At 34.7% G+C, this 16,888-nt stretch overlaps 1 protein-coding gene across 3 annotated transcripts in view; it reads right to left on the bottom strand.

Moving 5' to 3' along the window:
• The window catches only part of NCAM2 (neural cell adhesion molecule 2), a 282,300-nt gene that overhangs the window by 28,975 nt on the left and 236,437 nt on the right, over window positions 1–16,888 (bottom strand). For all 3 annotated transcript variants that reach the window (XM_083885211.1, XM_083885214.1, XM_083885212.1), the window contains exons 13-15: window positions 16,565–16,684; window positions 14,398–14,519; window positions 6,374–6,554 (exon numbers count right to left, since the gene is read on the bottom strand). In XM_083885211.1, the coding sequence (XP_083741337.1) occupies window positions 6,374–6,554; window positions 14,398–14,519; window positions 16,565–16,684 (423 nt within the window). The remainder of the gene's footprint in view (window positions 1–6,373; window positions 6,555–14,397; window positions 14,520–16,564; window positions 16,685–16,888) is intronic.

Genomic DNA, 16,888 nt, shown 5'->3' with positions numbered 1-16,888 from the left:
CTAGCTAGTCAGATATGTAGAGGCAGACTGAGAAACTCTGTAATGCACAAAGTCATACTAAAGAGATACTAATTATCAGCTAAAAATTTCAGATCTGTGGAGCGGAAATTTTACCTGTAAAAATATTTCAAACTTTTTCTGTGTTTTTTCTTTTTCTTTTGTGGTTTAAATTTACTGCAGCTGTCCAAGTTGGTATAAGGATCAAGGGTCAGAAAATTCCAACTATTCTTTTCCAAATCATTCCAATTGTTAGAAGTGTGTGAGGGTTTAATACAGTATTTTGCCTACTGCACTACAGAGAATTTTACTTCTATTCTCAGATAAGACTTTATAGAGAAATTACAGAAATGTTTTAATTTTGAAGCCTCCATTCTCTGACAAATTTAGTGAAATGGTCAGCAAAGTTATCAGAAGCCACAAGCTGATGGATTTTTGTGCATGTACACACACAGAGAAAGGCAGTGTAGTCACCAACCATAGGCTTAAAATCAGGCCAATGCTGAAAAATTCTAGTCTTTTTATGGAGATTTAAGCAGACAATTTGTAAGCCACAAGTGACAACATTTTGTCCTGGCTCAAGTACCTACTGGCAGCCTTTCTAGCTTTTTCTATGTAAGAGAATCCAAAAGAAGACTAAAAGTCCCCGCAATTCCTCTAATCTAACTTTTAATGATGAAACATAACTTTTGCTGGAATTGAGAATAGGTACCACCAGCCAGATCGGGGGTCAATATGGGTTTCAATCCTGTTCAACATCATCAACAATTTGGGTGATGAGGCACAGAGCACCCTCAGCAGCTTTTCTGATGGCACACATCTCAGAGGAGCGGCTGAGGCAGCAGACAGTTGTGTTGCCTGCCAGAGGGACCTCAGCAGGCCAGAGAAATGGGCCAACAGGAACATCAAGAGGTTCAACAAGAGGAAATGCAAATCTCTGCCCCTCGGAAAAAGCCATCCTGGTCATCAGCTCACAGCTAAGGGCCACCCAGCTGGAAAGCAGCTTTGCAGAAAGGGCCTGGGGGTCCTGTTGGACACCAAGTTTAACGAGAGGCAGCAATGTGGTCTCGAGGCAAGAAAGGTTAATGGAAATGGCAGCAGAGGCCTGGGGCATGCCAGCCTGCTCTCCTCACCTTGAGGCACAGTTGTAATCACATAAAATCTGACCTCAAACAGATATAAAATGATTTAAAATCTAGGGAAAACGATTCAAAGGACACAAAAGCTGTTCAGTTTGGAAATTTGCCCTTTAGGAACAGTCAGTCAACAAATGTTACATAGTTTTGTGGTGGAGAACAGAACAGGAGTGAGGAAGGTGGCTTTTTGGCTTCTCTTAGTGGATGCATGGTCAGGGGCCAGTCAACCCTTCAGAGACAGGGGCTATGCCCTTCAGAGCTAGGGAAACTCTGCACCAGGGCACCCACACAACCCATGGGCTGAAGGGCTGTGAGAGATAGTGTGCAGCAAGGGAATATGGTCTTTGGTTGCAAAGGGCTGACAGGAACAAAAACCTACCCCAGCTACACAGCTGGGATTGTATAGCCTTTATTTCTATCCCTAAAAGGTCACCTAATTACTTGACTGAGAGCAAAATTTAAGGAAAATACTTGCCCTGAACAAAAACTGTGAGAATGAGAGAAACTTGTTTCTTTTTTGCTGTAAATAGTAATTTTAAGGATGAAAAACCTTATCCTAACTTCTGTTCTGACAAAACACTGTCCATACAGCTCAAAAGCTCTAATAATATTTCATAAAATATATAAACATAAATGTAAACCCAAATATATACACACATACTTGAAGCTATGATAAGAGCTAGTTTTATTTCTCATTCACATCAAGACCACTGCAGATCCCATTGTATTTTTGTAAAAACTGCTGATAAAAATCATGTTTGACATGGTGATGATCATCTTTGCTACTGGTGTTGATGAGAGAAAATACTATGTATTATCATCCCTCTTTTGCCTCCCAGTATATGATTTAAAGTTTAGTAGTACACATGCATGGAAAAAAAATAAGATGTTCAAGGGACATTTTCAGGCATGCAAATAAAAAAATGCTCACACAGCTTATGCAGTATTGGAAACAAACAACAAAAAAAAACCACCTCAAATAACCAATATCACAAAATAAGAAAAATGGACCTAAGAAGTTCTTGTTAGCCCCAAATATTTTTATATAATTTTCCCACTATTGCACCAAGTTATTAACTTTTAGTGAAGATGAAAAAATCTGTGATAAAACACAACTTGCCACCATTTTTAATATATCTACTGCCCTTTCAAAGTAACAACTCTGACTAGATAAGAGTCTTTGGAAAATAGCACCTTCATAAATCTGCTGGCAATGTCTGAAAATATATTTAACATTTGAAGAAAGGACCTTTTTTAGCACCTTACATTCCATTTCCTTTTGATATTTGATATAAACCTGTACATGTGTTTCTAGGTTGCAACTGTAATGGCTCAGAATGACAACAGGTTTGGATACATTTGTACCAGCTGTGAGGCACAAAGACAGGCTCTTCTCACTGTAGAGAAAGAGAGCAAGGGCCCATACAAATGAGCTGTACAGTCAGCTCTGGGAGCTAATGGACTTTAGCTGTTCCCAGGGGTTTTTATGGCTGCAGAGGTTAATCCATGCTCTCCTAACATTGATGAAGAGCTAAAGCACACAGTTCCTTTGAGAATCCCACAGGACTAGAAGCTCAACAGTACAGATAAGCCAGAAAGAAAATTTTATAAAACATTACAAATCAGCACTAAAAGTGTGATAAATGCTTCCCTCATAGGCAAACACACTGAGGTTAGAGTTGTATCTGCCTAAGTATTGCTAACTGACATCTCTAGTGAGATTTTGGAACCCATAAAATACTACATTTAAGACTGTGTCACTCTTTCTCCGAGCACGAATCTAAAAATACATGCTCATATGCCTAAGTGAAATGTGAAATACAGATATAGAATTGTGACCACAAAAAATAACTCAAAAAAGTAAGAAGAAAAATGGTTTGTATATAGATACATAGATATAAAATTCACTTATATATGTGTGTGTGTGTATGTATATACATAGATTAATAACTTTATACATACAGTTATTTAAAGCAAAACTTATCAAGAAGGTTTGCTGGGCATTTCTCAAAGTCAGTGCAAATTTCCATTGATAAATCCTTCAGAACACTGGGAAGCTTTCATTAAAAGGATTACAAATTCCAAGGAACTAATCACAAATGTGAATGTCTCAGTGAATGGATACTGTGCTACAGGCCTAGGAACACACATTATCAAAAAATGTAGATCTACATTTGGAGGCTGCTGAGGCCAACCATGTGAAAATTTAAAGGAATGTCTGTCTCATTCGTGCCCCTCCCTGATGCCAGAGAGCAATTTGCAGCCACAAACTCATTCCAGATCTAAGACTATTACTGGAATATCATCATATTATATTATCATGGAATTTGACTTGCAGCCAGGAGCTGGTACTTGCACACTTCCCTAGGAAGCAGTAGCTGTGGATTCAGTGCCCACAGGAGTTGTATATTCACATAAGTAGAGTTTTGGCTTCCTGTTCCTGATCCCAGGGATTACTACTTCAGCCTGAGAGCCAATGGCTTTTGAAAGCACAAACAATTTCCTTCTAAAAAATTTAGAAACCAAGTTTTATTTCCTGTGACAACTCCTATTTCCTACTAGGCACCCACTGAAGGACAAGCAACACACCCTTGTTACATCTCCCTCCAGTTCTCTGATTTACTGCATTAGCTTGCACACACTTCACCGGGGTATTATGTTATATATAGTTAACCAACGACATACTTAGAGGATTGTAAAAGTCTGTTGGGATAAGTAACATTCACGAGATTGCATAGATAGCGTCTACAGATTTATTTTTGTTTAAATTTAGACCCAAATATAAACAGTTCAGCTGAAGTGTCACAGATTTGGGCAAACACAGACAAAAACCTTCAGGACTCTTGAAGCCTTTTTCAATAATTACATTAATAATATGAAAGGAAACCTCAGTTACTGTAGCTACTAACAGAGCACAGGACAAATGATGTAGATTCATTCAGGAGTCTGCCCACTTTCATTCTTACTGCCTATGTCCTTTTCAAAACTCATCTGGAGACATCTAGCTGTTAATATCAAAGCCTCAAACAAACAGTGCATAATCAAAAAGAATATTTCTGCTCAAAATTAAGCATTTTATACACAAAAATCAATTAGGTTTAAATAGATTACATTCAAATTCTTGCAGCATTATGTATATATGTATACATTATTCTATTGTGACTATATTACACCATTTCAACATGAGATAATCATGCTGACTTATGAATATGAACATTATTGTTCCACTGGTTCTAAATGCCTTTTGACACGCCTTTAAAAATCGCCTACAGAATGTTCTTGTGATGGGAATTTCACACTCTTTTTCAGGCTTTGAAAAGACAGTTGTCAAGGAAACTAATTAGTTCCACAATCATAATTGCAGTAAATATTCATATAAAGAAGACTTGAAGTTAAATAGTGTAACAGACTTCTTACAACTACTTAGAGATTATGGGAGAGCACTGACAGGAAAAGCCCCTAAGCACTTCTAAAACTGTTTTTAGAGAGAAATGTTCTGTTTTTCTTCTGAAATTAAATTAACTAAGCTACTTTGTACTTGAATGTCTAGAGACCACCTATGTTATCATTTACAGAGGAGACTTAAGTTTCCCTGCTACAGCAGCTGTGGCAATAGTATGGAATAGTTTACATAATTATAAAAGGCTAAAGTTATAATACACTGCAAAAGAAATAATATTTTTGTTTCAAATATGCAAAATTGAAAAATGGCTTATTCCTTCCCTAAGTAAGTTTTTTCTTATTTTTCTACTTGACAGATCTCTTTATTTCCTTGAGACACAGAGTTTCCCTACATTTCTTTTTCCCTTTTCTTTTTCAATCATGGGAAATTTTATTTCTGAATGATGGCAATCACAAGGCCCTGCCTGTTTACAAACAAGTACACAGAACCTATTGAGACCCTGAATTTCAATAAAGATGCATGCAAATCAACTTTACTTCAATTCAAGTGCATAAAACAAATATTTGTACTAGAACTGGCTCTGAGTCTCTGAATGACTTAAAAATGTGTTTTCTTTTCAATAAATAAAAGGTAAGAAGGCTTCCAATATTAAAAAACAAAAACAAAAACAAAACAAAACAAAAAAACCCACAAAAAACAACTGCAATGGACTATTCAAAAATGTTGCAGAGATCTTGAGATAACTTTCCTGAAAATATATTTGAAGGAAACTCACAATAGACAAGTAAAGAATAGCCAGTTATTTCAAAAATTTTCTGATGGCATGCTAGTCCATGACTTATTCCAGCTCATTGGCACTGTATCAATGCTAGTCAGGAGTTCAGATTGAAATTGATAGAGTATCCATTTTAATATATTTGCTACTGTATTTATTTGGTAATTTTTTTCCTGAATCTATTACACTAACAATTTGAAAAATGGTAGTCAGAAAATACTATGTTAGAAGATTTAGAATCTGATTTTTCAAGTGGCAGTGATGATACTGATCTGATTTTGAAACAACTATTAAAGATGTAGCTCATAATTTTAATTAAAGGTTGAAATCTCTTCCTCATAGCCATTTTCTTTATAAAAATTAAAATTACTCACCATACTTCTGAAAATACCTTATTTTAGATTTACTGTTAGCTAAATAATTGTTGCATCAAAATAAAGCCTTATATTGGGAAGCATTAGAACTCCTACACTCACTCTTAACTAAAATGCAGTTTTTCTTAAATGGAATGTAAAACCTTCGTATCTACGCTCTTAAAAATATGAACAAGGCTTCTATAGATTTCAAATTTTGTAAACCAGCCTTATAGAAGACTGTTTGATCACTATGTTAGGGTGAATCAGACAGTATCTAAATAGTACTATTTGAAGTCTTAACCTCATTGGGCACTAAAATGAATGCCTTTATTACATGTGTAGCTCAAAGCACATGTAGAGATGGGACTGAAATCAAGAATTCCAGCAAATAACTGGCTTAACCAGGCAATAGGCAGTACAAGGCAACTTGAGAAGCAGGTATATCTAAAATACTGTACTTCTTGTTAAGCACCATCAACAGGGTTGAAGAATCTATGTTTTTTTCTATACTTAAAAATTATTACTAAGAGGAAAGTAGGAGGCAGGGTCCCATTTAAGGATCCTGAATCAATTTTTTGCTGATAATAAAGTCTAGAGTCTCACATTTTCCCAATCCAAGAGTTGAGTTACAATATGCTCAATTATGCACACTGTACTACGAGTTGGAAATAATTCATAGAGACAAAACATGATGGAATTCACTTACCTGTAATAATGTTGGGCTTTGGTGGCATGCTGAATTCATACAGTGTTGGCTCAGAATAACCCAGTCTGTTGGCAGCTGTAATTTGCACTTCATAACCCATGGTCCATTGAAGATGCTCTAAGATAATATGGTCTCTACTACCCTGCACTTTTTTCTCTAGCCACTGGTCTTCTTTATCTTTCTGTAAAGATGAAAATATTTGTTTCAATTCTCCCAAACTCTTGTATTATTTGTCTGAAATAATCTAATTTTGGAGTTCTGAGTACTTAGGCTTTTTGTAATTTTGACTGCTCCTTACCATGTTTCCACAATGTGGATTTAGTGAATTTTGTGGTCAACCCTTTTAAACTCTTTGGCTTCAATTGATTCTTTGCTCAAATACTGTTCTATAGAACAGAAAGCCGATCACCTACATAATAAAATGCTAAAAATAAATTATGTAAGAAATTTATTTTATACAGACATTTCAATTACATTTTGATCAATATTCATTTAGAGAAACTTGCCATTACACCCAGCCTTCAATTGTTCATGAGTCCAGCTGTGCTTGTATCATACCTTAGTTATTAAATGAAAATATATACCAATTGTAGAAATATAAGAACATTTCACAAATCAGGTTGTATGCAAGAATATAAACATCATTGAGAAAGTATGAAGTACTATGTCTACACCTGTGAGAGGATATATGCAAATCTTTAGGATGGTCTTCCAGACAAAAAAGGACTCTCATAATTTCTCTTAGTTCAGGTAATTAAGGCATTTATACAAAGGGAACAGATGAAGACTTAGGTTGCAAACTTGACTCTCGCATTTCATAAATCTTACCTTTGCAGTCGCCACTTTGAGTGCATAATACATTTTTTTTATACAAGTAGAAATTAAACAATTACTAATAGGTAGAAGGATAAAACAATACATATTGTCAAACAAAAAACGTCATCTTGTTCAAAGGACGACCAATGACAGTCAGCAAGAATCCTTGCAGTCCTACTCTTACGGGACACTGAGGTACAATAAATGGCTAAAACATCTCTTGAGAGACAAATCTTGGCCATCCAACCCAGACAGCAACACAGACCTAATCAGTGGGTATAAACCACATGGTAAAATTTAAAGCTAAACAAACTTATAATACCTGCAAATATAACTTTTTAGCTGCCCACTACTCAGCAGCTTATATTTAGGCTCTCTGCTGAAGCATCTTGCTCTTCGCTGATATAGGTTTCAGAGAAAATAGCATCTAATTTAGAGAGTTCAGGGACCAATCATGTTCCTTACGACTTTTTTTTTTTCCCTCCCAGTCTCCAGAAAATAAAGGACACACTAAATTCCTTTCTGTGCACTGCTGCAATATTTCATTTGTTACCAGCTCTGAGGTTGATGACTTTTCCATACTGACTTCACCTTTTCATAAACTTTCTTGCTTTTTCTACATTAGCATTGGTATTGTCACATAGTAGTTCTGAGAATGACTAAAATCCAACAAAACCCATTTTCAGGAATATTTGCATCCAGGTAAAAGTTCCTACTTGGTGCAATGATAGACTAATGAAAAACAGCAGAATGGTAGGCCCATTACAAATCATGGAAAAAACCTATATACACTGGAGTAAAAACAGTTTGTTCATCATATAGTGAGAATGGTATTTTCTGTAAAGGATATTTTTCCATATCCTGATGGATACTTTCTATTGCAATCACTTGACTTGACCCTGAGTGAATCCACTCACATTGTCATTATACTAAACTCTTTTTATAAATACATTTTTGCATAACACTGCTGAAATAGGAGCTAATACTCATTGCAATATGCATATGAAAAAATACTCCTTAGTGATATTAGGAACAGCAGTGTTACGTAGCACTGCATTAAAATGGCTATTTAAAATGGTGAGGTACGGGAGGTTTTTGAAAACATAAAGCCAGATTCCAAAGAATATCAACATGAATCAAAAGTTCTCTACATAATCTAAGTATTGTGCACAGATGCCATGTGAATGTACTAGGGAATTCCAAAGGGTTTCAGAAACACAGAAATACAAAAACATATACTGAGCTGGAAACTAAAGATTCAGGCTAATATAGTTCCTGCAGAAAAAGATGGTATTGCAAACAGAGATATGAGTATATTTTGAAAACAAACTGCAAAAATCTACATGATGAACAGAATGAGGCTGCACTTCAGGAGACAAGAACAAGTGAAAAGGCAGGTGTTCTACAATTTCATCAGGTGAAAAATAACGAATGAGTTGAAATGTAACAGGATCCCTGCATATGTTATCCCAGAGATACCATAATTTAGTTTAAACTGAAACCAAACGGGTGAATTGAGAGAAATTAAATAAAGTCCAAGTTCTGAGTGGAAAGACAGAAAACTATCTTGAAGAGTGACAAACACAAGTTAGGAGGAAGAGGAATAAAGTGTCCGGAAAGCAAGGTGTATTCTAAAGACAAACAGATTAAATGTTTCAGAGTACTGTCTGCTTAGGGCTTCTTAAAGAAGAAAAAAGAAAAACAAAACCCAAAAAAACCCCAAACCAAACCAAACAAAAAACCCCAAAAAACCAAAAAACTTTTCTGTCCTTCATTATAGCTATTATTTCAGCTATATTGCATTTTCAATACTTTCCCCTAAGTAGAGCTCAGTAATGTGTCCATGTTTGATTTACTACAAGTGTAGAAATGGAAAAAGAGTGATGAGAACACAAATCATGGGTCTGCCAGGTAAATCTTACACAAATCTCCCTGTTTAATATAGGATCCTCTAAATTGTAGCTTAAGGAGCAGAAGAGAGAACCATAAAAGATTTTCATACCTTATTACATTGTTCAGTTATTAATAGTTAAAATTTATAGGAAGTTCTACATATGCACAGTGATCTTCAACAAAAGGAATGAAATTTCTAAATTACAAACAGTAGTCTAGTTTGTGGGGTGAATTAACATAAGTGTCCTCAATAATCCTTAATATCAAGCAACAAATGCACATTTACAGAAATTGTGATGGGATCTGCAACCTCAGAGGTTAAACTAATCCTTTATTTACATCTTATTTTGTTTCATATTATGCAGAAATACTTCCTTACAAAAGGCCACTGATAACCCAGCCAGTGACTGGCAGTTCTGAGGATTTTACTGCCCACTTGCATTACTCTTCAGGCTTATATTAATACGAAAGAAAATCAACCACTAAATCCTCACATCATTATTTCTCGAATGTGTATATATTGGCTTCATATTTTTTTCATAATATAAGTATCAGCCAAATTTATTTAAGAAGAGTCTAAGAGCTAGGTTTTTAAGACAGCTGTAATCTAACCTTCTAAATACCCTGGCAAAACAAAACAAAACAAAACAAAACAAAACAAAACAAAACAAAACAAAGCAAAACAAAACAAAACAATCCCAAAAAACCAAAACCACTTCCCTGAATCAAACAAACCCACAAAAACAACCAAAAACTAAACAAAGCAGTGCAAAAGTCCAGCCTACGACGGCTTGACTGCTTTTCAAAGCTGAGGGCACACCTGACAACAGTGGAAGTAAAGCCTATCCACTGTTTACGCAGCAGTTTACTAGTCTGGAAAATAACATCTCTCTCTTTAATGGTCATTCTATATTGTATCCAAAATCACAGTCTATGGGATCTCATAAAAAGGGAGAAAAAGTGATTAACCCCCTTCAACTTTTCCCTTATTCTTCATCCTCTCTAAATTGTTGAGCTGAAAGCTTGGCTGAAACAGACTTATTATGGTGGTCCCTGTGATGAAAAAATTGGCAGGAGACACCACACTGTCTTAAAACCTGTCAGGAAAAAATATCTAGAAATCCTCACAGAAGAAAATCTGATCATTCAAAGCAGTAACTCCACAAGAATTAATTACACTAGTTCAGGGATTTTTAGGGCTGGTAAATACAGGTCATAAAGTTCAGGGGCAAATAGTGAACCAAGCATAAAACAGCTGGTAATATACATGATGTTAAAATGCACAGAAAGTCAGAGGATCTGGCAAGTAGACTGGAACCTGGAGATACAAAAGCATTTACCTGTTTCTTGGTAGACATCTCAGAGTGGGAGTAAATGAGAAATTATCTCTTTTAAAATATTGTATATCTATTAATTTGTTGCAGAATCCACAATGAAGGAACAAAATTAACATGTCCTACATTAACACAGTCAAAAAAGTGCAAATGTGCTTCAAAGTGAAGCACATAAACTATCAAGCTCTTATCTGCCAAAATTCAGAGCATTAATAGTAACCCTGCCACAGGTCAAAAGCAGGTAAACAGCTTTTAGTCTTGCAAAAACCAGTCACTTTAGTACATTTTTCTTGCTTCTATCAAAAGGTTCATAATCATAAAAGGGTGTTATTTTTATTATTCTGTTCTAATTCTAAATATTTACTAAAATTTGCCCTTCCAGGGAGAAACAAAACCAGCCACTCATCAATCTCTCTTTTTTTTTTTTTTTTCTTTTTTTTTTCTTTTTTTCTTTTTTTTTTTTTCTTTTTTTTTTTTTTTCTTTTTTTTCTTTTTTTTTCTTTTTTTTTTTTTTTTTTCCCAGTCTACTGTTGGCATTCCGTGACCTGGCAGCATAGAAATGCTAAGACACCTCTTCAGAACTTTCTTTTTTAAGCATTCTGAAGTAAGTTTAAGCAGTGTCAACACTTTCCAAAGGCTGCTCTGTAGCCTGCCTTTCTCATCTGTCTCTGCATGGTCACCTCCCTGCCCAGAGCTGCAGTGACAGCTGCTCCCCTGCATCCCAATTGCTCCTTCCTCCTGGCCCTCCTTGTCTCCTCAACACTCACCTCTCAATTTTAATTTAATTCTCTGGTACTTAGTAAATGTCCCATCAGATAACAGCCATTTACAAATTCAGTACAAGTTTCCATAATTTCCATGGATAAAGCTAAACATCTGTTGTGAAATACCAGCACGTCATCATGGGTATCCCAATCAACTCTGGAAGCACCATAAGGAGAAGAAACAAAGGGAGGCCTGAGTTGGCCCCCACAAAAAAAAAAAAAAAATTAAAGAATGTTGTAATTCTCTAGGGAAATGGTTTCTCCCTCCTGACCCCCTGGAATCCCTGACCACTTAGAATGACCCTTACTTCCTTCTTTGACCCCATTGGCTGTGGTCCAGCTATCTCTCCTCTGAGCTGGGAGGTTATAAATTGTCTCCCCTTCCTCTGTTCGCTCTGTCTCCCCCCTGGAAATCCAAAGAATAAACGCCTGGGACAAAGGTCTCAGGGAAAGGGCCTCTTCTGAGATATCTCACCTCATCCTTGGTATAATTCTCTCCAAATCCTCCTAATAACTGAGCTAGTTAAAAGCCCCCAGGAGGAGGGCAGGAGACGGAATATATCAAAAGAACTCCTATGAGAGGTGAGGTCAGCTGGTCATCTCTGGCATCAGACAGGGTGCTTCCATAGAGAATTCCCATCACTGCTCCTCCTAGCTGGTTACAGGGGAACAATTTACCCTTGTTTTACTCTCCCTTGTCTTTCTTAAGGTAACTTTGAAGCCAATATGTGCCATCAGCCTCAGACTCCATCAGTGAAGCTTTGCCAGGCTGTCTCAACTTTCGCAGTGCAACAGCGTAAAAAAAAAATAAAATTGGGGCTGCTAATCATAAAGATTGCACAGTACCTAATACTCTGGAATACAGAAGAATACCTCAAGCTGCTTATTATTTGATTGTAGTCAGCAATTCCTGCTCGTAATATGAAGAAACTGATGCTAGGAAAGGAATATCCAACAGAATGAAATACATGTTTTCCAGAAAAAAAACTTACCAATTGCCCTCAACCAGGCTGTAATATTGCTTTAATATCTCAAAGGCTGATCTCAAAGGCTGTCCTTCCCCCAGTTAAAAAAAAAAAAAAAAAAAAAAAAAAAAAAAAAAAAAAAAAAAAAAGAAGTCTGTATAAAACTTAAACATGGACAAATTAACATTTTGAAGAAACAGCCATTGATGTACGGGTTGTTATCAAATATGCTCTTCAAACATGCGAGCAAATACATTGGTCCAGGTGCTGGCAAGAGTTATAGGAAAGCTAATTAAACACGACCATGGGGGAAGATAGAAGAGAAGCAGTCAACAGATAATTATGAACTTTAAATAGCATTCATTCTTTCTGATTAAAACACCAAAAAATGATTCTGTTTCTTTTGTTGTAGAAGGGCCTTTAATTTAGTCAAATTGCTTTTTCAACTGGAAGCTCAAGGAGTTAAGGATTCGAGGTCCAAGGAAATGCTGTCTTCTTCAGTAAATATTTAAGTTTTCAGTTACTGCTTAAACTGCACATTTACCTTCCAACAATGCACAGGAAAAGTAATCTTTTAGACTCTAATATTGTACATTAGTCAAAACATCGGACCAAATTCAGCTTTCCAAAAAATTTTGGGATAGAACCAAAAGAATTTAGCTTATTTTAATCATAAACACAGATTAAATTCCATATGCTGCATGGATGTATTACATACAAACGGTTTATTTTGTACTCAGTGGTAAATACTTAAAAGCATTGTAATTCAACTAGGAAGTTCAATCCTGCAAAACTCTATTTTTGTCTTGTTTTGCATATTTTACTACCCTTGTCTCCTTTGCAATTACTTTTTTTTTTTTTATGTCACTTGTATCCACTGCATGGAAAGTCATTTAAGGAGGTGAAACAAGATTTCGGGATCAGTGATAGCAGAATAGCTTCTGGTCATTCCCTCAGACTACTCTAAAGAGTAGTCCAAATACTACTCACTTAGTCCACCAAATACTTCTCAATTAATTTGGAGCTACTGATTTTCATTGGCTATATTTAGCATAGGACAATAATTTTACATACCAGGTTCAGCACTCAGGTATTCCCTAGACTATTATCAAAAAGTGACATTATCGCAAACATAGGAAATGTGACAAAAACCTATTACAAGTTAAAGAAGTGTCTTTTCCTTTTTGGTAATATTCCAACAGGCTCTATAGTTAATTTCTCAAAAATTGCTTCTTTCTGTGAATAAAGAAACCATTCATACCTTCCATTTAACATGCCAACCTATCCAATATTACATTCCCAATTTTCTAGACTCCTAATGGACATGAAATTCTGCTGTAACATTTGGGTAAAATAGGTCTACTCAGATTAAAGTACTATAAGGAAATTTTTAAAAAATGCACACTTTGGAATTAAACACATCACTTTTGTGAGCGCTGCAGCTACTTCTTCAATCCAATAATTTCTAAACATAGTATTTTAGCTACATTATTTTAGCTACATTAAATAGTAATTAAAAAACCCACACAACTTTTTTTTTTTTTTTTTTAATAATTATGTACTGCAGAAAAGCCTGTTTTCTAAACTTGCCAGATTTGATGAGAAAACACCAAAACAGAGCTGTCTAGATGACAGAATGCCAAAAAGCTCTACTCAACGGCTGCCTAAGAGCAGACGTGTGCCCTGAAACTCACGGAATTCCCTGAAACTCAATCAAGTGCCAATTGTTTGGCTTTTGTAAGATGAGACTTGGAATTCAGGCAGAGAGAAGATATTGAAACATGATCAGGTAATTAATGTCATTTATAATTAACATGAAGCACTGCAATATAGCTTTCTATCAATACACATGCATTTATAATACATTAAAAATATGCTGTTCAAACAACCTTTGAGTGTGTACTTTCGACGTTTGCTAATTTACTGGGTTTTTAAAAGCTGAATATGAATGTCCCACTTTTACTATGCAACCAAGAAAGAATGTGGTATTCCTGATAAGATGAATTTTCAGTATACCTTGAGGAATAGCTGTATGTTGGGTTTGTTTGGTTTTTTTTTTTTGTTTTTTTTTTTTTTTTTTTTTTTTTTTTAATAATCTGGCATCTGCAACTGAGTTATAAAAGAAAACATACTACTTTTTTAAAAAATTATTTTCTGGAATGCAAACCACTTTGGTAAATTTCAAATAATATCAACAATTTTCTCTGCATTAAAAGCAGATATTAACAAGCACAATTCACTGAAATACTTACACTTCTGTATTTGACAATATATTCCAGTATGGGGGAACCTCCATCATCTTGTTTAGTTATGCTAAGTTTAAAACTCTTGCCACTCTCTGGTTGTCCATGAATTGAAGGGGGGCTTGGCTCCCCTAAATAAGGAAACAAACAGTATACATAATAATAATGATAATAATGATAATAATGATAATACTACTATTATGATAATAATGATACTACTACTACTACTACTACTACTATTACTTCAGCAGTGAGATAACCCCTAAATTACAGCTAGGATTAATAATGTTAATCAAATTCTTAAAATCATATGATCATTCCAGGCACTACAAAACAGCCTCTATAAAATTGTTAAATACTGTGGTTGAAATACGTTCTCATGTAGATCCCTCATACAAGGACACAAATTCATGTGAAGTATGAAAGAACTATTCATTTCTTTGAGATCTTCTGACTTCCAAAAGTTTTAAATGGAATTTCCTTCCAAAATAATTTAGTCATCAATTCAGCAAGGCTGGTAACCTTCTACTTACCCTGCAGTTTAAAAGACACTCTCTTGCAGGAAAGCATCCATAACTTAAGCATAACCTTTAACGTTATGTGACATTTCTAAATTGCAATTCAGTTTTTAAATTTAAAGTAAATTTACTCTCCAATAAATGTACCAAGTCAAATTAGATAAAAGGTTTTCTAAGAATAACTTCTTCTTAGAGAAGTCAATATGAAGAGTAAATATAAAGGATAATATTTTCAAAACTAAAACCAAATGTCTTCTTTATAATGAGAAGATAAAGGTAGTCTTAAACATGCACTCAAAAGATTAGCAGCCACTTTAAGACCCTTTCCTAGTCAAAAATCCACAAAATATCTTTTCTAAATGCAATGCATATTATATTTTCCAAAAAGAGATTGTAAATGAACATATACAGAAGTGTCTTATCTTCAAAATATCTGTAAATGTGCATTTACCCAGAGAGATACTGTTCCTTTAGAAATAATTGTATTATTTGTGTTTAGCACTTATTAAATAAGGATAAGCTTACTTAGATCACAATATGAAACTTATTCTAGCTTTCTCTCAGATAACATATATATATATATATATTTATAATGTCTTTCAGTTTCTGTCATTCTTCCATCAAGGTGATAATAGGAGTAGTAGGAAATTATTTTATCTGTCCTGAATATATCTAGAATATCTATATGCTTCAATGAAAAATAAATTTGAAAGCTGCCAAGTTACTGTTTTGGGACAGAAGAAATGTATAATACAATATAATAGAATGTAATTAATATGACATAACATAACACAATAATAAACATAATGCAATCTAATCTAGTATCACAGAAATATTTTTTGTTCTTTCTAGTTACACTACTTTTATCGTTCATTCCCTTAGGGCCAGTATTAGCTACACTGAGTAATGCCCTATTCAGGAAACAGTTCAGTTGCAACAGATTTATGACAGACTAGTCTGGCAGTAGCTGCTGATGTATTTCAACATGTCTGTTTGATTACTATACACTGCCATCTGGTAGCTCCTTTGCTTTTCTTCTCTCTATGTATTTAAATTTTTTTACTGATGTTTCTATTTAAAGATAATTTGAGGAAAATATTTTTCATTGGCTCTTAATATTTTAATCTGAATCTCTGGCCTGTAATTATTACAAATACAGAATTGGTTTAATAGAATTTCTCATGTGCATGTAGTCACATTTAAAACAATTTATTCTCACAATATCTTCCATAGCTTAAGATTTCTGTTTGAGGCTTGATAATTGCAGAACGCTAGCAGCATAGTTTGGTGATGAAATTATTCAAGAAATGGCCAATTCACTTCTCTTAGCTGTGGATAATATCCTGAGTGCTAATGAGAAAAAATCCTTATTCTAGTATCTCTCATGGTTTGTGCTCCATTATATCAAATCAAGACTTTTCTGAATCTCAAAAATGTAAGATAATGGAATAAACTCTCCAATTTAAGTTCACTCATACTTGAAAGAGTGGAATAACAAAACGTGATTTCTGAGAAACAATGTAAACACTGATGTACTTTGGGGAGTGGATTATAAACCTGAAAAATTATCTACAGTGAATCAAAATTCAAATCTAGATATATTCTATTAATAATAATAATAATAACAATTTTCATTGAACAGCACAAATATTACTCACGGACAGGTAAGGTCTGAAAGATCTCAATTTTGCTATACTCTCCTTGCCCTTTTCCATTTACAGCAGCTACTTTGATTTCATATGTTGTGTTTGGTTCCAAATTGCTCAGAACAACCATAGCTAAAGGAAAGAAAAAAAAAAAACACAAAACAACAAAGGAATAAAAATTTGACAAAGTAATAAAAAGAAAAGTAAGACAATTTCATAATTTGCTTTCTTCAATTGTAAATTTACGAGCCTCATATTCGGACAGTACATTGGTTTCAAACTTATCTTTTTTGTTGAGTGCTAATAGTCCCTTTCTTCATCTGCATAAAATCATTG

This window comes from Zosterops lateralis (genome assembly GCF_965231275.1).
Source record: "Zosterops lateralis genome assembly, chromosome: 2".
Classification (NCBI taxonomy): domain Eukaryota; kingdom Metazoa; phylum Chordata; class Aves; order Passeriformes; family Zosteropidae; genus Zosterops; species Zosterops lateralis.
The sequence above is the reverse complement of the archived record's forward strand: the minus strand, read 5'-3'. Positions and strand labels throughout refer to the sequence as shown.